This window comes from Telopea speciosissima, chromosome 7 (assembly GCF_018873765.1).
Source record: "Telopea speciosissima isolate NSW1024214 ecotype Mountain lineage chromosome 7, Tspe_v1, whole genome shotgun sequence".
NCBI lineage: Eukaryota > Viridiplantae > Streptophyta > Magnoliopsida > Proteales > Proteaceae > Telopea > Telopea speciosissima.
The window spans coordinates 26,528,618-26,554,010 of record NC_057922.1 but is presented as its reverse complement, the minus strand read 5'-3'; the positions used below and the strand labels follow the sequence as shown (position 1 = coordinate 26,554,010).

At 38.6% G+C, this 25,393-nt stretch overlaps 1 protein-coding gene and 1 long non-coding RNA gene across 2 annotated transcripts; one reads left to right on the top strand and one right to left on the bottom strand.

Moving 5' to 3' along the window:
- The first annotated feature begins 3,526 nt into the window (after window positions 1-3,526).
- On the top strand, window positions 3,527-25,223 carry LOC122667098 (phosphoglucan, water dikinase, chloroplastic-like). The gene is made up of 19 exons (XM_043863292.1): window positions 3,527-3,820; window positions 3,946-4,540; window positions 9,445-9,531; window positions 9,625-9,756; window positions 11,130-11,255; window positions 11,347-11,525; window positions 12,569-12,653; window positions 12,914-13,081; window positions 13,532-13,584; window positions 15,740-15,948; window positions 16,067-16,185; window positions 16,579-16,649; window positions 16,817-16,934; window positions 21,628-21,714; window positions 21,801-21,887; window positions 21,977-22,053; window positions 22,162-22,324; window positions 22,475-22,586; window positions 24,200-25,223. Exons 1-19 carry the CDS (start codon window positions 3,615-3,617, stop codon window positions 25,102-25,104), a joined length of 3,579 nt encoding a protein of 1,192 aa, XP_043719227.1. The 5' UTR covers window positions 3,527-3,614; the 3' UTR covers window positions 25,105-25,223.
- LOC122667100 lies at window positions 7,411-12,896 on the bottom strand. The gene is made up of 3 exons (XR_006333756.1): window positions 12,884-12,896; window positions 12,540-12,542; window positions 7,411-7,504 (listed from the first exon to the last, which is right to left on the bottom strand). It is a non-coding gene; the product is annotated as an uncharacterized LOC122667100 (long non-coding RNA).
- Window positions 25,224-25,393: the final 170 nt, after the last annotated feature.

The window sequence follows — 25,393 nt, the reverse complement described above, 5'->3', positions numbered from 1 at the left end:
AACTTATATATACTGGAACAGGTATCTGTTTAAAATATATGTGGGCTTTATTTGGAATGGTAGTGTGAACACGGAAAGTTCCCTTCATCTTGCTTCTTTATGTGGATGGAAATTGTCCTCCTGTTGGTTTGATTAACTTAATCATTTTTAATTATCTCTAGGTGCTGATTTGGGATTCACCTCTGGTCAGGGAGGTAAATGGGGTTATCCTTTTTTTTGTGGTTGTTCTTGGATGGTTGCTGGACTTGGTTTCTATTCATTGTGTTCATTAGATATGATGTTTGGGATGGTATATTTTGGGAGGATGTTAGGCCAGGGATGCTCCATTTGTATGCTATATATATCCCAAGCTTTACCTCCTCTAATGTTGATCATCTGATTGCCTTTGTAGCTCCTCCTTTGCCCAGATTTCTGACACCTACTTGAGGAGGCTATATGGAATGCAAAAGAGGGAATAAAATGGATTCCAACAAAAGCAGATCTTTATCCCCTCAATTTGCCTGCCCCTCAATTCCATCTAATAGGGGGTGGAAATGACCACCCTACCCCCTGCCCGAACACATTTCCTGGGTGGGGGTTCACCTCCCTCTATTAGAGGGAATTGAGGAAATTGATGGGCAGGCAAATTGATGTGATAATTATAATACACAAGCAAAGCAAAGAATAATTTCTTATGTTTTGGAATTACCCATGGAATAATATAACATGCTTTATATGGAATGCAAAAGAGAAAATAAAATGGATTCCAACAAAAGCATAATATACATGCAAAGTAAAGAAGAATAATTTCATATGTTTTTGAACTACCCATGGAATCATATAACATGCTTTATATGGAAGGCAAAAGAGAATAAAATAGATTCCAACAAAAGCTTAATATGCATTCAAGGTAAAGAATAATTTCATATGTTTTGGAACTACCCATGGGATCATATAACATGCTTTTTTGAAAAGTTGAAAGTCATTTAATGTAGCATTTAAAGCATTTCGTATGTAAAATAAAGATTTATTCTCATTGAAAAAATTACATTAAATGCTTTTGGGAATTAGACAGAAGTTATAACTTGTTATTTTGTTAATTCACTACTTTGATGGCAAGGTATTCCCTATATTTATATATAGGAAAAGAATGTTATCAGGATACATTGCAACACTTGCGCCTCCTTGTGTCTATTTCTCTCCTCCCTCATATGAAATAACATATCTGTCCACACTCTATCCAAAAAATGGATTGATTGGAGTAGAGTCATCCAAGCCAAGCCAATTTTGACTAGGGGTGTCAAATGGTCGGTTAAGCCCAGTTTTGATTGGGTTGAATCGGTTTCGGTTTGGGGATGAGTGAGACCAAAACAAAATAGTTAAAGAGCTTTGATTTTTGGTCGGTTCAGGTTTTAGTTTGGTATGGTTTCGATTTATTTCATTTTTTTTTTAATATCGGGTTAAGACCAATTCAGATCAGTTTGTTTTCAGACTTAAATCACAATGAAATATTATGTTCATAACCTGTACTAAGGAAACATTCGGTAGCAACACTTTAAATCAACTTCCCCAAGTCAAACAAGTAAACAACCAAGAATAGGGAAATTGATTTGATATGTTCATGCCATAATCGGAATAATGAAGAATAAATTGTAAGGGGAAGATGACTAATATTGAAATCAATGGATAACTAAACTGTGAAAAAATAACCAATATTGAAATAAAAAAATTAATCTTACTATCAAATCATTCATTCAATTATCCTACTAATTTTGTTAATGAACAAGAATATCAATAGAAACATTGATACAAATCAATTTCTTTATTCATAACTTCACACTCATTGATTTGTAACAATTCCCCTTAGAGCCAAATATCTTCTCACGTACATTGGGATCAATGAATAATCAACTCACCTATTCATAACCTCAAACTCAATGACTTTTTATTGGTTTCATTCAGTTTGATTTTCGATCTAGAAATCGATTGGTTCGTTGCGATCCGATTTTCAGCTGATCCCATCATACCCCAGTCCAAATTAGTCCGATAAGTATCAGTTCAATTTGATACTGGTTTTTTTAGTCGGTTTAATTCAGTCAGTTTTTACCAGTTCAGTTAGGTTTTAACATCCCTAATTTTGACCAATCCTGATTGGAATCAAATAGGAATCACCGACCTATTCTACTTACTAAAACCTTGTATGTCACATATGACCCAAAGTTTTGACACCAGAGGGAGATGGTTAGAAGTAATCTTACATTCGTTCTCTTGAAAAAGCTTCAAGCACCCCTGGACACAGCCATCCTAAGCATGGTTTTAAAAATCGGGAATTGGATCAGTGAATCGGCAGTGACCGATCCCAATTTCCATCTATCCAACATGGTCGATTCATATCAAAAAACCCTAAAATTCCTTATTTTTGGATATGAGGACCGATTCAGGGGTTCTTGAGCATCGATTCAGATTGATTCTGATCCGATCCAGATCGGAGTTGTCAATGACTTATTTTGTCCCCTATTCCGTGTTTAACCCTGACGTAACAGGTTCCACGGTTTTCATGGCCTAGATTTTTCCTGGTCCATGTGGGTTGTAGGGTCCTACAGGGCCGAAGGGTGTCCCCTCCAAGCTGGGTTTGTCAATAAATTAAAAAAAAGGAAAAAGGATTGTTCTGGAGTGTAGCTTCTACACCCATACACATAATGACACGAAATGACAGCCCCACCACCTATGAAAGGCAAAACTCCCACTTGCGTTGTTGCTTTCTCTTGTGCTCTTATTGGCTCCCACACTAGCACAAGGTTCAAGCTCCTAAATAGAAAACTCTTTCCCTTTAAAAAAAAGGAAAAGAGAATGCTATCAAGGCATGTGTAGTGTGTTGCCCCTGCGCCCAGACATAGGGGCGTGAGAAAATGACTGTTACATCCCCCAAATTTTCCACCTTTCCAGGGATGGGGCGATCATTTGTTGCACCCCTATGCCTAAGCTGGGCAAAATGGTAATGTATCACACATTCGCACATGCCTAAATAGTATTCTTTCTCCCAAAAAAAAAATGAAAAAATGAAAAAGAACCCTGTTTGAGAGCGGTGCCTACGCTAAACAGAAAAAGAATGTCAAAAATCCAAAAAAAATCTCATCCAATTCCCTACCCGGCCTAATTCTCTAGTTTCTCTAATAGAGAGGTGGTGCCGTGGTGGACCCTATTCGAACAGAGTATTCGAGCAAAAATAGATAGGTCATTCCACCCCTTATTAGTGGAACTGGGGAACTGGGACAGGCAGAAACTGGTGGGGATAAAGATCCCAAAAATCCCGTTCTTTTCCCATTCTGGCGAGTTACCGCCTACCGGACAGAGAACCCTCTCCCAAAAGCAAAGGGGACAAAATGCAAAAAACAAAAAAAATCCGGGATCTCGGAAATTCGTCCATACACGTCTCCGTCCACGTGGTGACAGAATGATATCTTACTCATTTCCCAAGAAGGATCTTCTCGCCCTGCAACTTATTCATCCACTTCTCTCACTCTCAGTCTTTCACACACTCGCTCTCCTCTGTATCCAGCGATTTTCTCGTCTTCTGAACTAAAAATATCTATGCTTCTCCTTTCCTAGCTCGCAAAAACTAATCTAACAATATTATGGCTTCTCTTCGTCTGCTCCACTTCTGTACCTGCAAAGACGATCAGTTTCAACTGCAACACTTTCACCAATGGCGAAACAACCTCTCCAGCATCTCCATTCACAAACGTCGAATCTCACTTCTTCATGATTCATTGTTTCTGGACAAATCCCGATCTCCTGACAGACAGTCATGTCGAATAGTTTGCCGTGTTTCTTCCCAAAGGTAATTAATTCCATTCCTTTTTTCCTCCTCTCTTCCCGAATCTCCTGAATTTTTTTCTCTCAATGTTATTTCATACTCGGGTATAAAGTATCTGCTAAATAGAGGGAATTTTACGAATTTGGCAGCATAGAGGAAGAGAAGAAGAAGATGGTGACGTTGACACCTGGACGAGGAAAAGTGTGGCTCTGTGTTCGATTGGATCACCAAGTTGAGTTTGGCGAGCACGTCGCTCTGTTAGGTTCGACCAAGGAGTTGGGATCATGGAAAAATAAAGTGAAGATGAATTGGACGGAGAATGGATGGGTATCTGAGTTGGAATTGAAAGGGGATCAATCAGTTGAATTCAAATTCATGATTGTGGGGAATAGTAATAAGAGTGTGGTTTGGGAAAATGGCGATAATCGTGCACTGAAGCTGCCCAAAGAAGGCGTTTTTAAGATGTTATGTCACTGGAATATGACTGGAGAGACTGTGAATTTATTGCCTTTGGAGGGAGAGGGTACTAGTAGCAATGGTTCTGTATTTGTCGATTCTGCTCCTGTGTCAGGAGGAGAGGGGAGTCCTTTCGTCAAGCAGTGGCAAGGGAGGGCTGCGTCGTTTATGCAATCGAATGTGCATAGAGACAGAGAATCAGAGAGGTCGTGGAACACTGAAGGTCTTGAGGGATTGACGTTAAAGTTAGTTGAAGGTGATCGGAGTGCCAGGAATTGGTGGCAGAAGGTACACAGTCTTGTGCTATCCTTATTAACTTTCACTTTCATGGCAATTGTTTGACACCTTGACTAGTATGGAAAATCTTTTCTTTCTGATAATACTTTTCTCTTCTTACCATTTCTTTATTACTGGTCTATAGTAGTATTTGAATATAATTCCTTGAAACCGCTGAGGTACTATTACAAGATTTTACTGAGTACTCGAATTCTGGCTGTTGAATTGGTCTTATTCAATGTCTTGATCCATATGGAACACCATTAATCTTATCATTGAATTCTTGTTTGTCTGTTTGATTTAATCATCCACACCCTTCATTAGGGAGGTGGAGAACCCTCGAGTCAAATTCCAACTTTAAAATTTTTTTTTCTGCAACTCAGTCACGTCGAAGTTAACATTGCTACTTCCAAACTTTTCTTGCTTTGACTTATTGTTGTTGAACCCTCCTTGTTGTAGTCCTTCTCAAACTTGGCCTTGTCCTTCACTCTTTACCAGAGCCATTGTTTCATTCGTTAACATACCCAAACAATTTTCTCTCTTTGATGAAATCCATGGTCAAATAATACTGTTAGGTATATTTCTGTTCTTTGCAATTTGATTTGTAATGGAAACACTGCGGTAATAAAACAATAGAGAGAGCAGGATCTAGCTAGAAAATCTCTCACCAATTTCAATAAATAATTCAGTAAAATGAAATATTTTAGTAGAAAAGGATAACCCATACTGACCTGTAGCCATCAGTCAAGAATCAAGCTTTGAAATCTATAATCGAGTTAGAACTGTAGTTATGAGTGCTACAGATGGCCTGATGAGGGGAATGGAAGTGATTGACACGGGAGCTCCTCTAAGTGTTCCAGTCGGTGGAGCGACTCTCGGATGAATTTTCAATGTTCTTGGAGAACCTGTTGATAATTTAGGTCCTGTAGATACCCGCACAATATCTCCTATACATATACATAGATCTGTGCCTACCTTTATACAGTTAGATATCAAATTATCTATTTTTGAAACAGGAATTAAGGTAGTGGATCTTTTAGCTCCCTATCACCGTGGAGGAAAAATCGGACTATTCGGGAGAGCTGGGGAAGAAGTTATGCACTTAACATACAAATAATAAAAGACAAAATGATCACATTGTGATAGCAGTAGCATGGTTTGAGAGTTCTCAATGTTTTAGTGGTCTCCTATGGCTGAAGCAACAAATTATGAACCACAACAAGATACATGAGTAAAACTTGATTGTTCTATCAAATAATGAGCTGTGGATATCTCCTAAAATGAAATATGTATTTCGTCACAAATTCAGACTCAAAACTGATTTGTGTATTGGAGATCAACAATAAATGTCTGAAAGTGAGTATAAACTTGGAATTAATGACTTATTACCGACATAATGGTGCAGTAGTACACTGACGCAGTTAACACTTCAATTGCTGGACCAACATAACCTAGTCTGGAAACCCAGACCACGAAGAACCAGGTTCAAAACTGGGTATGGTCAATTTAGGGATATTTAGGAATTTATTTTTATTTGGGTTACTTCTTTATTTTTTTTTATATATGCTTGTTTAGTCATCGATCAGCAGTTGGAGATTGAGTCCAATTTAAGTGTCAAATTCTGTTTTGAGATTTCGATTAGGCAGTTTTGAGTCTATATATGTAATGTAAGCCCTTGATTCTCAGATGATTGGAAGTAATTCAAGAATTTTTTTGGGTTTACCTGCTGATTGTCCGTTGTGAACTATGGTTTCTCTCCCTTCCCTCCATCTTGGTTCTATCCAGAACTGATTCTCCCTCTGTCTCTTTTTTCGTGTTTCTACTTCTCATTCTAAAATCCTTCCTGTTATTGTTGAAACTAATTACCTTTTTTTTCTTATTCTTCCTCGTTTTGGGCTGTAGTTGAAGCTTTATAGTTTGGGGTTCGATTTCCTTTGTCCATAATCTTTTTACCTTTAGATTTGGTACATTGGGAATGCTCTTTGGGGCGATTCTGCCTACAAAACTTGGAGTTAATGTCTTATTGGTCTGAGAATCACAACCTAAAACCAGGGCAAACTCTGAAGTACCGCCTGGTAGTACTTGCAGAGTTCTATCTGCTTTTCTGGTAACTACCATGACTGCTTGTTGTGTGTATTCAGCAGGTCATTTAGTTTCTGACCTTCCCTTAAAATTGCAATCTGATCAGAACCAAAGTCAGTTAAAATGTTTTTTAAACTCTGATTTTTTTTTTTTCTGTTTTCCGAATTGATTCCAATTATACGGAATAAAATGCCCAAAAAAGTAGGAAGTGTTTAAAACGCAGTTGCCGTTTTTTTTAGTAAAAAAACATTTAAAAAAAAATTAGTTTTTATTTTTTATTTTTAAAGAATTAATTTAATATTATATATACCTATAATTAGTACATAAAATCTTAATATATTTAATTAATAAGACAGGAGATGGTCCCACAATTTTATGCGATTTTTCTGTTGAATATTTTTCAAATCTAAACATTTAAAATTCATACCGTCCGCTTTTCGTTTTTGAAATGTTTGACCGTATTTTTGACCGGCCGGTTCAATTTCTAAACTCACTGTACCAATATTATTATTAGCAAACTATATTCAGAACCCATATGAGTGAGTTCCCATACCTACGGGTAAGTTGGTTTGCCACTGGTTAGGTTTTGCCATTTCAGTTGTGATGTAGGCTCTTATAAATTGCAACCAAGGACTATTTCCTCATAAAGCCATAAACGCCTCTTTTTTCAAATCTATTTTGTTCTATTCCCATCTTCCTTTAAAATTCCAGAAAACCCTTAGATTCATAATTTGATTATGTTTAACCCCATTCTGTTCCAAATTCTAATTTCGTCTATCTACCTCTTAGTTTTCTTTTTTTTGGATAGATAGCCCTCAAGGAGAGTTGAACTCATGACCTCTTAATTGTGAGGTGTTGGTCCTTGCCAACAGAGCTACCCCTTGGGGTTTACACCTTTAAATTTTAATTATTTTTACATACTTGATTTTTTTTCTTGTCCAAAAGAGGTCCTGAACTGTTCTGAAAATTTATGAACTTGTCAGTGTGTATTGTAATTGAGTTTGCCATTATTTTAGTGGGCCTATAGTTACCTGAATTAGGGTTTGAAACGCAGGATTGAATTATACACCTTACAGCCTATAACTTTAGTATATAACAGTTGTTGGAAATTATAGTTTTAGCATTTCTTGTATTCATATCTTTATTATGAAATTAAAATATTTGTGGTGGTATGAAGTTAGAATTTTGAAATCTTGTTGACCATGTATAAGTAGTGACACAACAGTGGTAGACTAATCTTATTCTCTAGGGGATTTTTCATATACCTTGTGATGGAATCTGGCTAGGTAACGAATACTTTTGTCTACATTATTATTTTGGGGAATGTTTCAACATGGCCAGTGGAGGAAGCCATTTCTAGATTGATGTTTCTTTCTGCTATGTATATGGTTTTTTTTTTTTTTTAGGGGGGGGGGGGGAATAGGGAGGGGGGAAGGTACCAGCCAGGAGACTCGAACTCGAGACATGCTATGTATATGGCTGATTTGGCCATTTCTGACTGTTGGATAGCTAAGTACCTTATGGATTCGTCCACATGTCAAATTTTGATACCATCCCAATTTTATAATCCATAAAATATTGGACTAATGTCCTTTGTAATTACAGCTTTTAATCACTTTTTTTCACCTCAAAGTTACTAACTTTTCAACCTTTCTTCAAAGTGTTATTCTGCCATGTTGTGGAGTTCTTCTTATCTAAAACTCACTGCCTGATAATTAGATTAGATTCATCTTCAAGTAAGATATATCTTTTTCCAAAAGAGAAAATTCTAAATTCAGAATCATAATTTCTTTCAGCTTTTCATAAATCATTCAACAAATTTTAATTGGAAAATGTTGTAAGTGTTTGCATCTGGTTGATGATGACCCATGCATTTGTGATATGCTGATCACAATCTCTATTGCTTCTGTATTTAAGGAAAAAAAAATTCAGTTTTCCTAAAACTTTAACTTTCCCTAGAAAGTGACAATAAATCCACATGTATTATTGTTATCATTATACTTATTATTACCTTTTTTATTATTAAATTTTCTCTTAGCATCATTGTCATCACCTTTTAATTGGTAACAGAAACAAATTTTTTAATAAGGTGAGAACTATAAAGGGGAGAAGTGTCACTCAAAATAGAAGGTACATGAGATATACAATTTTTTAATATTAATCGTCCCCCAATATTATCCCAATCTCTTCCAGCATCTGTATGCTGTAATTCTCCAAATTCCTCCAAAAGAAAAGCCCAACCAAATAGAAGAGATATGCCGTATGTTCAAATACTTTCCAAGGATCATCCCTTTCATTTTCTCTTTCAATACTTAATTGTAGGCATTAAACTGTATGCTACTAATCCAGGTGTAATAACGCCCGGAATTTCGGGCTACTCGCATGTTTTCTTTTTGTTCTATTAAAAAAGGCAAATTATATTTGCTTCATATTGAACCATAAATTATTGCTTTGTGTTTTTCCCTTAATACTTGTTGATTTTCCTAGAGCTCCATTTCTTTTCTTCTTCCCCTGAAAAGAGCACTCCTTTTTTTTTGTTTTATTACATTCTAGACCTTCTTCATAAATGCAGCAATAATATTTTAGCATGCTTATTTGATTCACCGTCTTCTGTTATCATCATTGTATCAATGATAATGTTAGCACTTGCGATTGACATGCTTCGTAGCAGAAACATCAGTGGTGTTGCATATTATTTAATTTTTCTGATATGTTTACTTCTTGACAGAATAGTTTCTGTCATTGGGATTCTTCTTGTTAGGGTAGAGATGGAGGGAATCCTGTAAGGCCAGGAAATCCTATAAGGCCTTCTTATGTTTCTGTTGTTGTTGCAGTTAGAAGTTGTTCGTGAGCTGCTCGTAGGAAGTCTGGAAAATGAGGATCGCTTAGACGCTCTCATATATTCTGCAATATATCTGAAGGTTATCTCAATCATGATTTTCTGTTCATGTAAAGTGGTGGTTCATATTAATTCTTTGTGGCCCTTAAACTTCTCACTCCTGGTTTTCCTACAGTGGATAAACACAGGACAGATTCCATGCTTTGAAGGTGGAGGTCATCATAGGCCAAACAAGCATGCCGAGATTTCTAGGCTCATATTTCGTGAACTTGAAATAATTTCTTTCAGGGAAGATGCATCACCTCAGGTAAGTTAGGATTTTTTCATGAAGATTTTTGGTTACATCAATTGCCATTACTTCTTCTTTAAAGCAGATATGAAAAGGACATCTCTAGGTGTCCTCTGCAATTCCTTTTATAGTTTTTTACTTTAAAATGGCTTTTGTTATGACCGCTTATCCTAAGAGCTCAAGCTGTTAAGGGAAATAACAATGTATATCAACACCCACCCCACACGTGCAGGCTAACACACAAACACGGCTCTGCACGTGACACCATCATGTGGCTTTGAGAGTACAAGGCATAGGGGCACAACAACACACAACACAAACCCTTTGCACTTAATAGGATTGAAGACCCAACCTCTTGGCTCTTATACCATGTTACAATTGTTATCCTAAAAGCTCTAGCTATTAAGTAAGGGAAACAACAATGTATATCAATAGCTTTTAACCTTTGATTTTGACCATGGTAATCTCTGACTTGACTGTCAGCAGTAAGGATTATTCCATGTATCAGTTTTTATTCTCATGCTGATAGCAAAAATACTATTTCTAATTCTCCTGAACTAAAAGGGTATCCTAAATTGTGGATGAGAAAACCGTTTTTTCAATTCTAGCTTTGCTTATCATGTGATATTTATGGGCATTTTGCCATTGGAAGTTGAAATTAATGGACCATTTTCTCATCAAGGTAGCATTTCCTTTGTCAGTCATTATAATTTTAAAAAATTGAAGTTAATCATCACTTCTTGATTGTGAATGTGGCAATATTTGTTCTTGAGCTTCACTTTTGTCATCCCCCATGTTTTTCTATATATGAAGTGAAGTAGTTACTTAGAAACTTATCCCTTTTTGTCTGGTAAATTTACCAAAAGACAGAAAAGAAAGTAAACCATTTTCATTCTTCTTGAGAGAAGATCACAAGACAGCTCACCCACCTAAGTTATTTAGATGGCATGCCTAATTGTGCCATGTGAAGGATGATGTGGCAATTCCAATTGTTGTATATCGCCACATGTCATTTATCGGACTCGAAGTTCAATCATGTACCCCTTCCATGTATGTCTATGCACACTCTCAGTTGTCCGTGCATGCTCTTGGTAGTCCTAGACTCTTTCATCATTTTGCTACTTGCCCAACTCTGTCTATGCTGAAACTTGACATGTGAGTGGGGAACTTTAGATCTACCAGCCCACCAAATTTCAGCCCTATCCGATCTGCTGCATGGCACAACTAGGTGTGCCATTCAGTGAACCTTTGTTCCTTTTGTTTTCTTTTTGATAGTGTTCCACTGCTAACAGCTTCTATTCAATTTTCTCATATTTTGTATGTTGTTGGGGCTCAAGTGCCATTCGGCCTTTTCCTTTGTAACCAAATCTATTCTATTAAATTATTTGCAGGAAGTTCTTGTCATTCGCAAGATTCATCCGTGTTTACCATCATTCAAGTCAGAATTCACTGCATCTGTTCCCCTGACTCGAATAAGAGATATTGCTCATCGGAATGACATCCCTCATGATCTTAAGGTTATATAGCTAATGGAGTGCTTGGTGACATCTATTAGTTTGGTAAGCAGTATCTGTGGACTGTGGTTTAACTTTTTGGTATAATTTCCAGCAAGAAATCAAGCATACAATTCAAAACAAGCTTCACCGTAATGCTGGCCCGGAAGATTTGATTGCTACGGAGGCAATGCTTGCAAGAATCACCAGGAACCCTGGCGAGTATAATGACGCTTTTGTGGAACAATTCAAGATTTTTTATTATGAACTCAAAGATTTCTTCAATGCTGGAAGGTGTGCTACATGAAATGTTGGACCCTTTATTGGCATCATTTACCTGATGTTACTCTCCTGGCTTAAATGTAGAGTTAATGAGACAATTTAGTTGAACTAGTTGTTAAATATGGTTCTTATCTGCCATTCATGAAATTTTAACATGTAAAATTTTCACACTCAAGCATCCCCTTGGAATTTCGTAGGTTGGCTAACAAAGTTTTCTCTAGGGGATGGTTGGTTAAAGAAGTCCATGTTTGTCATGAAATTTCTCTCCAGGGCTCAGGAATTCAGAATTGGTTACAATTTATTTGGATATTATCCTTATTTACTTCTCAGTGATATGGTCTCCTTGAAGGAATGTATATACATGAAATCCTTTTTCTCACCCAATGAACTGTCATAATACAATTTTCTCATTTCCATTCTATGCATGGCCTTACAATTAATTCATGTTGGCTTTGGAAATTACATAGATTGAATTTGAGAAAAAAAGACTGGATTCAAATGGAAGGTTGTGAAAGTTTTGAACTGGCTGCCAACCTGACTTAACCTTCCTCCATCTTTTGGGCTTGGGACTGGCCCGGGCAGCTATCCATTGTTGAGAAGCTCAGCAGTTATTTATGCATACATTTTCAACAGTAAAAGGCAATCATTACCATGGTTGACCTTCTTTGTCTGCAGTCAAAGCTTCAAGGTAAAGCCTAGTTTTTATGGCTTGATGAAACATCATGTTGGCATCTCACATAAGTGACGTGAAAATATATGATGCCAACAAGCCCACAGGATCCATATCACCAATTCAACTGTCCCCATTGCTCATGTTCCTTCTATACCATATCATCTATCTCTTCAAAGGAGGGAACCTGATTTGTTTACGCAGGTCGTGGGATGATTGGCCGTCCTGTTCCTTTCTTCTTTTTACTTTCCTTACATCCCCTTGTTTATCAACCGTTTTCAATTCTGTGCGAGTCAGCTAAACTTTTAACTAGTGCATATAGAATCCAAGATCTTACTATTAATTGCTGGTCTTACTTTCTAATTGTTGTTTTGCACTTATGCAGCCTTGCTGAACAACTCGAGTCAATCATGGTATCTATGGATGGTCAGGGCTTATCAGCTCTGACTTCATTTTTGGAGTGCAAGAAGGTAGGTATACATTTCTATTTTCTTGTTTTCATTGAAGGATACACTTCCATCATTATTTTATCAGTTTTCAATTATGGTTAGTTTACATCTTTGATGTTTGTAGGTTCTTTGTACTTAATAACATCAATTTAATTATAAAATAGTAAAATATCTGTCTCCAACTAGAGTTTGAATTGGCTTGTGGATTTTCAGGCTTTCTTTATGCATGCATTTTCCTTTTAAAGATGAACTGTATGTCATTTCTTATTTTACCTTTGCAGAGTCTAGACAAATTGGAAGAGTCTACCAATTTCTCAAAAGATGATGGTCTAGATCAATTGATGAAAACCTTGCAATCTTTGGCGTTTCTTAGAGCTGTCCTTTTAAAAGGCCTTGAAAGGGGTCTTCAGAATGATGCTCCTGATACTGCAATAGCGATGCATCAAAAAGTAAGATTCTATTTGTTAAAAAATTATTTATCCACCTGTGTCCCCCTTTGGATAGTCCACCATGTTAGGGCTCCTGTATGATATACTATTGTTTCCTCCCTTTCCTACAAGGTCAGCCTTTTAGAGGAAGCGGTTCCAACATGGTATCAAAGCAGGCAGGGGTTACGGTATCGAGGCCCCCTGAGAGCGGGCAGGTGTTATAAAATTATTTATCCATCCGTGTCCTCCTTTGGATAGTCCGCCGTGTTAGAGCTCTTGTATGATATACATATTGTTTCCTCCTTTTCCTACAAGGTCGGCCTTTTAGAGGAAGTGGTTCCAACACTATTCAATCTAGTACTTTCAATAACATATTCTCTTATTTATAGTATTTTTCAGTAACATATATAGTGGAATGTGTTTCTAAGGTAGACTGTATGATTTTGTTTCTCAATAAATTATTTTGTGCAGTGGCGGCTTTGTGAGATTGGCCTTGAGGATTACTCTTTCGTTCTTTTAAGCAGGTATCTTTAGCTCAGACCTACTTTAGATTCTTCTCTATCTCCTTTCAAGAATTTGGAATAATTTACACATCCTAATATGGTGTATCTTTTCTTATGAAAATGCTTTTGTGGATCACTATTGAATATTTACAAGATATAAAATCGAACTTATATGCTTTTGTCTAGCTTTTTTTTTTTTGTCATAGCTCGGATTAATGACTGAAAGAATTCCCCCCCCCCCCACCCACCCACCCACCTTGTTTATTTGTTTTAATATTTATCCTGCAGTTAGAATGAATGGGATGTATCGAACTTCATTGCCGAAAATGGACGAAGTTCCCCATGTGAGAGGGAATAAGAAAGAACAGCTCCTTTATGTACTTTTTCCCCCCTACATGTTTTGTTAAAAATTGTGTATTTTGAATGAATGGGGATACACCAACTCTTTACCATGAAACAAAATGGAAAACTTTCACCCATCGGAGGGAACACAAAAGAACAGTTTCGTTTATTTGCTTTTCCATTTTTTTTCCCTTATAATTGTTTTGGTATTAATGTATTTGGAATGAATGGGGAATATATCAAAATTTATAATTGAATAAAATGGACGAAGTTTCCTATGTGACAGGAATAGAAAGGAAGAGACATAGTGGAATAATCCTTCTCCCTTCAATGTGTTGATTCAGGACATTTGGGGGCTGCTCCTACTAGTCCTAGCCCAGGCCCAATTAGATACTCCAAGGGATACCATCTCAGGCCCAAGCCCAAGCCCTAGCAGCCCTGCATTTAGTTTTTATTTCAGTTATTGCTGTAGAAGTAGTTATTAAAGGACAGTTATTGCTGTAGAAGTAGTTGTTAGGGAGTTATTTTCTGCAATTTTTTTTGATTTTGAGTTTTTAAAAGACTGTATTTTGAGAAGGAATAGGGAACATAATTGAATAATGGAAAGAATGAATTGAGTTTCTGGCTGTGTGCATGTGCACTCTCCTTCCCCCCCCCCCTCCTTCTCACGGCTTCTTCTCTTTTCCCCCTGCAATTCTGATTTTCCCTCTTCTTCTTCTTTTTCTCACGGTTTCTCCTCTTTCCCCTGCAATTCTGATTTTCTTCCTGATTCTCTTTCTTCCTTACCCCTCCCCTCATTATGTGTATAAGTTGAATGGTGGATGGATGTAAAGAGAACGGTTGATGGGTGGAATTCTCCAATTTCTTTGTCTACAAAGTAGGGGTGCTGGGTGGGAGGACAGCAGTTTAATGTCGGACTATCTACCGAAGGCAACAGTCCCAAACAGTCCTCAAACTCCAAGGAACTCAGGAAGAACAAACTCAGATTTAAACAGAAGAAGTAATAAATAGAAGATAGGAAATAGAAACTGACTGAAAATAGAAGCTAACTGGAAATAGAAACTAACTGAAAATAGAAACTAATAAGGCTTTATAGAATCCAGCCTTCTAAACAAGCAAGGATACTAAAAAGGAAGGAAAACAAAATTAGCAACTAACTAAGCAGCAGCTGAAGTTTGACTAGTCAAAGGCCAGCTGTACCAAAATCGGTGCGGCAGATTTTGGGGCTTCTAGAAGCCCTGATAGGCTGGCTCGAAGGCTGCTTAGGCTGGCTTGACCTGGTCCAATTCTGGCCCCATTAAAACCTGGTTCGATGGGACTGTTGCTGCTGATCCTGGCCCTCAAGTTTGGTTCTTCTTCTCTTTCTTTGGTAGTGTAGGCCAGACATGGAATCTACATCACTGTTGCTAGCTTTCTAAATATATATTGATATACATTGTTATTTCCCTTACATATCAGCTCGAGCTTTTGGGATAAACGGTTGTAATATGGTATCAGAGTAGGGAGATCAAGTGTTCGATCCTTGGGAAGTGCAACGGGGTTCCTTGACATTTTCTCCCCTCGGTGCCACGTGATGTGTTTCCGTGTGTGTGTGTGTGTGTGTGTGTTGCAGGCTGTGTGTTGACAGGCCTGCACATGCGGGGGTGGGGTGTTGATATACATTGTTGTTTCCCTTAACAGCTCGAGCTTTTGGGATAAGCAGGTGTAACAATATAGCTGCTTCGTTTGGAGATTTCCCCCCTCAACATGGTCCTTCTGTTTTTCGTTTTTAGCTGGACCATCATTGCTGACATCTTGGGACTCAAGAATTTTGGACCTTGTTTTCTGTTACTAGATTCCTCAATGCACTTGAAGCCATGGGAGGATCATCTTGGCTTGCCCAAAGTGCAGGTTCAAAAAATGTAAGCTCTTGGAGTGATCCACTTCATGCCCTTATAGTTGGTATTCGCCAGTTGGGACTTTCCTGTTGGAAGCCGAAGGAATGTAATGCTATTGAAAGCGAACTCCTAGCATGGAAACAGAAAGGTCTATCTGAGAGAGAAGGTACCTCAGATTCTTATTTTGTGTTATAATTAACCTTTTGACTAGCATAGTTTCTGGAAAACTCTGATGGTTTTCTAAGCGTGCTTTCTCTCCTCTTGTTCTATTTAATTCTGGCCAGGAAGTGAGGATGGAAAAATCATTTGGGCGTTGAGGCTTAAGGCTACTCTTGATAGAGCACGTAGGTTGACAGAAGAATATTCTGAAGTACTACTGCAGATTTTCCCTCAGAAAGTCCAGGTTTCTGGTTTTTCCTCTCTTGTTGGAGTTTGAATCAGCCAAACTGTAGTGCTAAAATATTCTATTTCTTGCATTATATTTTTCTGCATGTAACATATGCTAGAGTCCAGGCTGCAATATCAAAAATATCCGAGTATTGTTTATTTGTTCCTTTTAGTGGGCCTAGTTTTTCTAGTGTCATGTGCTGCCACTAGGGGTTCGGATCCAAATAAGTTTTCCTGAGCCTTGTGCTTAAATCCAGTCTCTGGCTCCAATAACTGAAACTTATGAACTATAGTGGGTTTCTGAGTCCTAGTTTTGTTTATAAATACTATTATTCTAGATCCAGCTATCCTGGCTGAATCTGAGAACAAGAAGTGACAGTTCTGACATAGGATTTCCTGGGCCTTGCAGATACTAGGAAAAGGGCTTGGGATTCCAGAGAACACTGTAGGGACATATACCGAAGCTGAAATTCGAGCAGGGTATGGATCACTTTTGTTTAACTTGGCTCACTCTTAAGCCTATTGTAACTCATGACAGTTGATAGATCTTGTTGTTTTCGTATATCCTGTTTAAATATCAATATTTATTCAAAATAAAGGTCGTATTCTAAGTTTCTAACTATTTTACTTTCAAATGTCATGTACAGTGTTATTTTTCAGGTCTCGAAACTTTGTACACTGCTTTTAAAAGCTGTACGAAGTACTGTGGGATCTCAAGGTTGGGATGTTCTTGTTCCAGGAGCTGCAGTTGGTACTGTTGTACAGGTATTGCCAATTGCACAAAGTAAGAAACATAAAAAATTAGTATTAATGGGGAAAGAATTCTCCACATGTTTTGAAACATACATTGTAATTTAAAAATTCTGGAGTCGAAATATCCTAGCAAAATTCTTCGTCATGTAATCATTCTCAATCTCAAGAGATAGGATCATTTTCGAGGTAAATACTTTGGGATACCAGTCATTAATATTTTAGCACATCAAAGTCCATGATGGCATTTGCATGCAGAAGCGAGTCCAAACAAGGGCTGTATGAATGGGTTTAAAATGATGTTATTATCATACTCCAATGAAAGCCTGTCTCAGTGCACCCATATTATTATAGTTCGCCTCTAATCCATGTTTTAAGAGAAGGTCATTGAAAAGATATTTCTTCAACACACGATATTACCTTTAGCTAAAGGGTTTTTTGACTATGATCATAGTTGTCAAGGTGACTAGGTGACCCAAGGCGCCCACCTAGGCGTGCATTAATGATATATGTAATATAGCAATGATAATTTTATATAATTATATTTATATGTAACATAGAAGCCATATCAATGCAGCAATAGGATATAGTAATGCTAGTAATGATATTTCTCTCTTCCTCTCTCTATTCTTCTTCCTCCTCCCCCTTTCTCCACTTTTTCTTCCTACATTCGGTACCAACAATGCAGCTTGAAGCACTGTAGTCTCGGGTTGCTCGCTTTGTATGGTCGCCGCCTGGCAGGTCGCCTCTTCTGCTAGGCCTGCCGTTCCCTTGGTTGCCGGCCCTTCTTGTCTGTCACCCCGTTAGATCCCAGGCTCGTTTTGGCAGCACCCGCTCGGTAGCCGCTTCCCAAGCTTCTTCGTCAACTCCTCGTTTGGGTCGGCTTCTCCCTCGTTCATCAGCACCTTCACTGTCATCGTCTGCATCGCTAGTGGTCGCAACCTACCGCCGCTCGGTCGCCTGCCTGCTTGGCCTACTGCCTTGCGTCCGCCAGCCTCGCTTGGCCTCCCTCTTGCCTGTTTGGCTTGGCTCGCTCGGCCTTCGGCCGTTTCGCTGCCAGCTGCAAGGCCGCCTTCTTTGCTCTGCCGGCAGCCTCTTCGCCGTTGCCCTCCCTCATGGCGGTCTCCTTCGCTAGGCCAGCTGCCCGTTTTGGCCATGGCCCTCCGCAAGGCCAGCGCCCCTCCGCCTTGGTTGTCTATGGCCGGCGGTTCCCTGACTTTGTCGTGGCGGCTAGGAAGTTGTCGTGTTGAGATATGTTGTCTAGGGTTTTGGGGGACCCTATCTGGAAATGTCTTTGTTGCCCTTCTTCTTTCTTTGGGCTTCTTTGCTCTTGTTTTAGTCCATGTGGGCTTTGTGTTGCATTGGACATGCCCTTGTGGGCTTTTGTCACCTTGCTTCTTGCTGGCCTTATGGACTTGTGTTGTAGTCCTTAATGGACTTTTGTTTTCCCTTTTGGAGGCTTTAATACATTTTATAATCACCCAAACAAAATGCTAGTAATGGCATAATATGAGAAACCAACATATAATAAACAAAGCATAGAACATAAGTATCAACCAGGCATGTTGTCGCCTTGAACTTGAGAAAGAGCCTGGACATCTAGGGGACGCCTTGGCAACTATGGCTATGATAGAATAGCATAACAGTTGTGAATAGAGAGAAAAAGCAAAATAGCAGATAAAAAGGTCAGCAAAATCTATTCAATGGAAAAAGGGATTACAAGGCTTGTTGCTAAGGAGTCCCTCCACCCAACCCCGAAAAAGAAAACCTGGTAACAACCCATTCCTCAGACAAGTTGTCTGCCATCTTGTTCTAAGATTTGAAGTCTGGAGCAAGATGTTCATAGTAACTACTAATGAAGGGGCTAGTTAGTAATTCTTTTTGGCGGAAACCCAACTCAACTACTTTGGATTGGAATTACCCTCAATCTGGGGCTATATCTTGCGTTCAATCAAAGCACCTAGTATGTTAAAACAAAGAATTTTCAAGGTTCATATTCAAATAGTTAGGTTGAAGATTTTTTACAGAAAAACCATAGTTAAGGCGTTGCCTATGCGTCCAAGTACAGTCTAGGGTCCAAGGCGACAGCACGACTTATTTGATGTAGGTTAGGCGACTGCCTTGTTAACCTAGGCATCGCCTAGACATCACATTGGATGTTATGGCCTGCCTTGTGGCCTGGGCAAATGCCATATTGCATTGTGTGTTTTTATTTTTTATTTTTTACAATATATGAAATTGATTCTAATTCTAACCCCTTTTTTTGGGTGAATAATTCTAACCCTATTATTGGTATGTATACAGGATTATGAAGCACATGGAATCATACTTACATAGTTGCATGCTATACAGATCTGTTTCTTAATTATATGCTATTATGCTCTTAATATATTACTTTGCTTTTTAATGAACATGCTTATATTTTGGTTAGAGTTCATGTAAGAAGGGTACTTCGGATACTGGGATATATTATGTTGTATTGTGCTTTTACTTTTCTGCCTTTTTACCTCTCTTATCTACCTTATATTAGCATGAGGGGTAGGTGTGTAATTTTTCTTTTATTATTGGCTAAGTGAATCAATATAGGGGAGAAGAGACCAATCTTCTCCCACGACTTGCTACCGCCAACCTCTCTCCTTCTTCCTAGTCTCACTTTTTCCCTTGTCCCTTGTCCCTTGTCCCCTTTTTCTCTTACAACCCTTGGATTCCAACTTGGTAATAGAACAGGGAGGTCGATTGTTCGACTCTTGGGAAGTACCAAAATCAGGTACGGGCTAACACTTTTTCTCCCTTGGTGCTGCGCGAAGAAATGCCGTGTGAACTCCATGTGCAAGGACCATGGGATCTTGGCCTGCACATGCGGGGGAGTATTGATGTATACATTGATGCTGCTCTTCCATAACAGTTCAAGCTTTTAGGTGAAACGGTAGCGAACATGGTATCATCCATCTTTCAAAGACAACTTTTTTTGGTAGCATTTTACCATACTTTATTTACCGGGCAAGGTAATGGTACTATCACAGCCCCGATTGTCTATGTGGATGATATTATGGTGACAGGAGATGAAGTCCTACCTTGCTCAACAATTTAAAATCAAGTACCTTGGACCCTTGAAATATTTTTTGGGGATTGAAGTGTCTCGGTCACAAAAGGGAATAAACATCTGCTAAAAGAAGTTTGTGTTGTATTTGTTGAAAGAAACAGGAATGTTGGCTGTAAACCAGCAAACTCTTCTATTAAGCAAAACCACAGGTTAAGAGAAGAGTGGTCCACCTCTTATTGATGCAGGGAAGTACCCGAGACTTGTGGGAAGCTAATCTCTCTCTCTCTCTAACTCGCCCAGATATCACCTATGCAGTTGAGATGGTGAGTCAGTTTATGCTATGCCCCCAAGAGGTGGGCATTTGGATGTTGTATATCACACCAAGTACTTGATGTCCACCTCAGGAAAAAGGCTATTATATGCCAGATACAACCATTTTAGGATAGAAGGCTACACAAATGTCGATTGGGCTGGTTCAGTTTTTGACAGACGGTCTACATTAGGCTATTGTACATTTGTGGGTGGTAACCTGGTCACATGGAGGAGTAAAAAACAGCCAATTGTGGCCCGATCAAGTGCAGAGGCAGTATTCAGGGCTATGGCTCATGGAGTATGTGAACTCTTATACTTGAGAAAGCTGGTCCAAGAGTTGGGGTTTGATATTGAGGCACCTATGCCACTCTATTGCGATAACAAAGCTGCTATAAGCATAGCCCACAATCCTGTGCAACATGACCGGACAAAGCATATTGAGGTGGACAGACATTTCATTAAGAGAAGATTGACTCTGGCTACATATGCACACCTTTTGTGAGGAGAGGTGATCAGTTAACAGATATCTTCACCAAAGGACTCATCCATCATCAGTTCAGAACCCTTTTGTTAGAGTTCATATAATAAGGGTACTTTGGGTACTGGGACATATTATATTGTGTTGTGCTTTTACTTTTTTACCTTTCTACCTCTCTTAGCTTCTTTATATTAGCATGAGGGGTAGGTGTGTAATTTCCCTTTTATTATTGGCTAAGTGAATCAATATAAGGGAGAAGAGACCAATCTTCTCCCATAACTTGCTACAGCCAACCTCTCCCTTCTCCCCTTGTTCTCTTACAACCCTTGGATTCCAACTATTATATCCTATACTTGTTTATTATTTGTTAGTTTTCTCATATTAGGTTATTACCAGCATAATTTTATCATATTGGGTTGATACATTAACATTAAATTGATCATATTGCATTACTATCATAATTATATTTATGGCATAAATATAAAATATAATGCACGGCAAGGGTGCCTAGGCGACGCCTTGTTGGGTGCCTTGTCGCCTAGCTGCCTTGACAACTATGAGAAGACAGCAGTAATTACTTGATTATCAAATTACCGAATATGCAAATGGGTGTGAACCTTGCCTTGTTCCAGGAATTACCAAATGCTGTTTGCAATTGGCTCCACTAACAAACCATCAGGTGGGAGGAGAAGAAACACAAAACATAAGCTGTACTTATAGGAGGATGCATTCTGATTTGATTAGATCTGCTTCTCTTATTATATAAAGTTATATGATAATTTACAGCTTCCATTGACATCATTGATTTATTGATCTCACTGTTATATACATCGTTATAAGATACGCAAGAAAAAATTGGTTTATTGTTACTTCAGGTTGAGAGAATAGTCCCCGGATCATTGCCATCATCCGTCAGAGGACCTGTTATTCTTGTGGTTGACAAAGCTGATGGAGACGAGGAGGTTCTGTTTATTGCTCATCCCCTACCCCACCTTTTCCTGCCAGCTCTAATATACAGAACTCTCATTGTGCTTAATACATTTTGCAGGTAACAGCTGCTGGCAGTAATATAGAAGCTGTGGTGCTTTTACAGGAGCTGGCTCACTTGTCACATCTTGGTGTTAGGGCCCGGCAGGTAAGCCTTTATTGTGTCCTATAAGATTGTTAAATGCTTCTGCCAGAATCAAATTGAAAAAGTAATATCATGTCTAATGGTTATTACAGGAAAAGGTTGTTTTTGTGACATGTGAAGATGATGATAAAATTGCTGGCATAAGAGAACTTACTGGCAAATCTGTGAGGTTAGTTTTTCTAATATATCTCAACTTAAAACAAACTTTTGTTTTCATGATCTAAATATCTGTGGATTTCAATCCATGCTGATGTCATTTATGTTGGTGGAACCTTAGGTTGGAAGCATCCTCTACTGGTGTCGATTTATCCACATCATTGTTAAACAATAGCAAAGATGATTTTTCTGTAATTACAACTGGAAATGGGACTCCATTCACAGTGGAAGCCCCAGGACCCCAGTCCTCATGGTCTTCAGTTAAACCACCTTACTCAAGTCAGGTACTAGTTTTTGGGCTTATTTATAAGTTCCATAAAATCCTGATTTGATGTTGATTATGATTAGGTTGCATAACCAATATGATCTCCTTTGACTTCTGATTTGAATTTGATTCTGATCATAAAATTGCTTATGGAAGTATTTTTCTTCAGGATACCTCTACTGCAGGGGTTATAGCACTTGTAAATTCAGATACTTCCACATCTGGGGCAAAGGCTGCTGCTTGTGGTTGCTTAGCTTCTTTGGCAACTATTTCTGAAAAAGGTAATGTTTCTGATCCATATGTTTCATGCCTGAAAGGTCATAATCACTATCATATCTCAACATTATGAGGGTTAGCTACATGAATATTTTTTGGCCAATCTATTAACTCCAACCCAGTACTCTGTCCAAAAACTTTGAGTCCTTAACCTTTTCATTATCACGATCCACAAATTTTTGGCCTAATTTTTATCTTTAAAGAGTCTTCAACCTTCATTGGTCCTACTATCATTGTCAGTCATTGCACATGACAAAACCATCGATTTCAGCTACTTAAGCCTGCATGATAACACTTCCTGTTTCTGGGCCGCGTTTCTATTCCAGAAATAACTTTTTGTATTTCTATTACTGGGCCAAATTTCTGGACAAAAAAATGTGTTTGGTAATGCATAGTAATTTCTATTTCTAGGCCAGTAAAGAAACAGAAAGGTATTTGTTATGCTCAGTAATTTTTGTTTCTAAAACTTCTATAAATTTTCAAAATTCCATTGAATACCCAAAAATTGGTGGAGGTGGTGGTAGTAGTGGTGGTGGCGGTGGAGGTGGTGGTGGTGGTGGTAGCAGTGGCGGTAGTGGTGGAGGAGGTGGCAGTGGAGGTGATGGTGGTGGTGGTGGTGGTGGTTAAAGTTGGTTTGGAGGTGGTGTTTTATTTTGAATATGAAAATTACTGCTTTGCCCATCAAATTAAGCATGTGCAAAGACCTACTCCAACCCTTTATTTCTCTCTTTTGTTTCTGGAACAGAAAAGTTCCAAATTAAAGCTTCTGTTTCTCTATTTCTCAGCAACTTTTTGTAATTGGTTCATTCCCAGGAATAGAAAAATGAACTGGCGGTAACAAACAAATTTCTATTCTTTTTTTGTTCCCAGGAACAAAATAAAACAGAGAATTTGAGAAACTTAAGTGTTATCATGCAGGCCCTTATTGATTCTATTCCTCATTTCCTCCAGAAGCATTTATTTCTTATTTTGGTGTCCACCGTCTGTGGTGATAATATGTCATATACCTTATTGTTTAGTTTCTTTTGCTTTGGAACCCTGTGTAGTCCATGCATGGATCCTATTCCCATTTACATTGTTGAGTCTATCCCCATATCCCCTGACTCAAAATGCAGATGAGTTTGCTGTATTAAATATTACCAATTGACAATATGGATATGGTCATTGTTAGAGTGGAAATTGAAGAAGTTTAGTGCGGATTTTGAAAGAAAAAGGCATTAGCAACTCAGAGAATATTACCACTTGCAAAATCTTCTGTTTAAGTTTGGTATTGACTTGCAAAACTGTCTTATTTTAGCTTCGATGATTGGAAGAGAAGAATGCAGATTGTTCTCGGTTCTTAAGTTGTTTTCAGTTTGAAAGTGTAGATTGCGAAAAATACCTTCGATAAGAATGTTTTGAGCTTTCTAGCACAAAAGCATTAATTTAGGAGCTGCCTTTAGTTTTCAAACTTTGAGGCTGGAAGGTTCAACTCTTCTGTGACAGGGCATCTAGTGGCAATTTTCCTAGCTGTCATGATTCTGGCTAATCCTAAAACCACTAAATAATCATGTTTCATTGAATTCCCATATCCATTATTCAATTGCTTATTTATATCTACGATGTTGTTCACTTGCAGTTTACAGTGACCAAGGGGTTCCAGCTTCATTCCATGTACCTGCAGGAGCAGTTATACCTTTTGGGTCAATGGAGTGGGCATTAAAAGAAAGCGGATCCATGGAAGCCTTCCAATCACTTCTAGAACAGATAGAGGAAGCTAAAATGGAAGGCGGTGAATTGGACAAAGCATGCTCTGAACTGCAAGAACTGATCACAGCTCAGCGCCCTTCAAACAATATCATCAAGAGTATAGCTGAAATTTTCCCCGACAATGCTTGCTTGATTGTCCGCTCAAGTGCCAATGTTGAAGACTTGGTGGGGATGTCAGCTGCTGGACTATATGAGTCGATTCCTAATGTCAGCCCTTCAAATCCTGAGGTTTTTGGGCATGCTATTGGCAGGGTATGGGCTTCTCTATACACTAGGAGAGCAGTTTTAAGTCGTCGAGCTGCAGGTGTGCCCCAGAAGGATGCTGTAATGGCTATACTAGTACAGGAAATGCTATCACCAGAGTTGTCCTTTGTCCTTCACACCCTTAGCCCAACAGACCGTGATAACAGCCTGGTTGAGGCTGAGATTGCTCCTGGACTTGGTGAAACTCTGGCATCAGGCATCCGTGGTACTCCTTGGCGTTTATCTTCTGGGAAGTTTGATGGCAAAGTGACCACAATAGCATTTGCTAATTTCAGTGAGGAGATGTTGGTGCATGGTTCAGGCCCTGCCGATGGGGAAGTAATCCGTTTGACTGTAGACTACAGCAAGAAGCCATTGACAGTTGACCCGATTTTCCGCCAACAGCTCGGTCAGCGCCTATGTGCTGTTGGTTTCTTCCTTGAGCAGAAGTTTGGCTGTCCTCAGGATGTGGAAGGATGTGTGGTTGGCACAGACATTTTTATAGTTCAGACACGACCACAGCCTTTGTAAGAGGAGCTTCATTGTTGATTCTGGCTTTCATCTGATATAAAGCTTTGACGCAGAGCCTTCTGGGTTATACTTGCATAATGATCACCCACTTTAGTGATGAGAACTGCCTGCATTTATCAGTATAAGCATGTAAAATGTCATAGTAATAAGTTGTGCGTGGACAGCTGCCTAGCGCAGCTGGAATGGGCTAGCGTGGTTGGTGCTTAGGCCTCCTGAGGTATTAGCTTTTAGCCTCAGTTCCACACGTAGTATCCTCTCTCAATCCTCCTTGTAACATTCAATAAAAAAA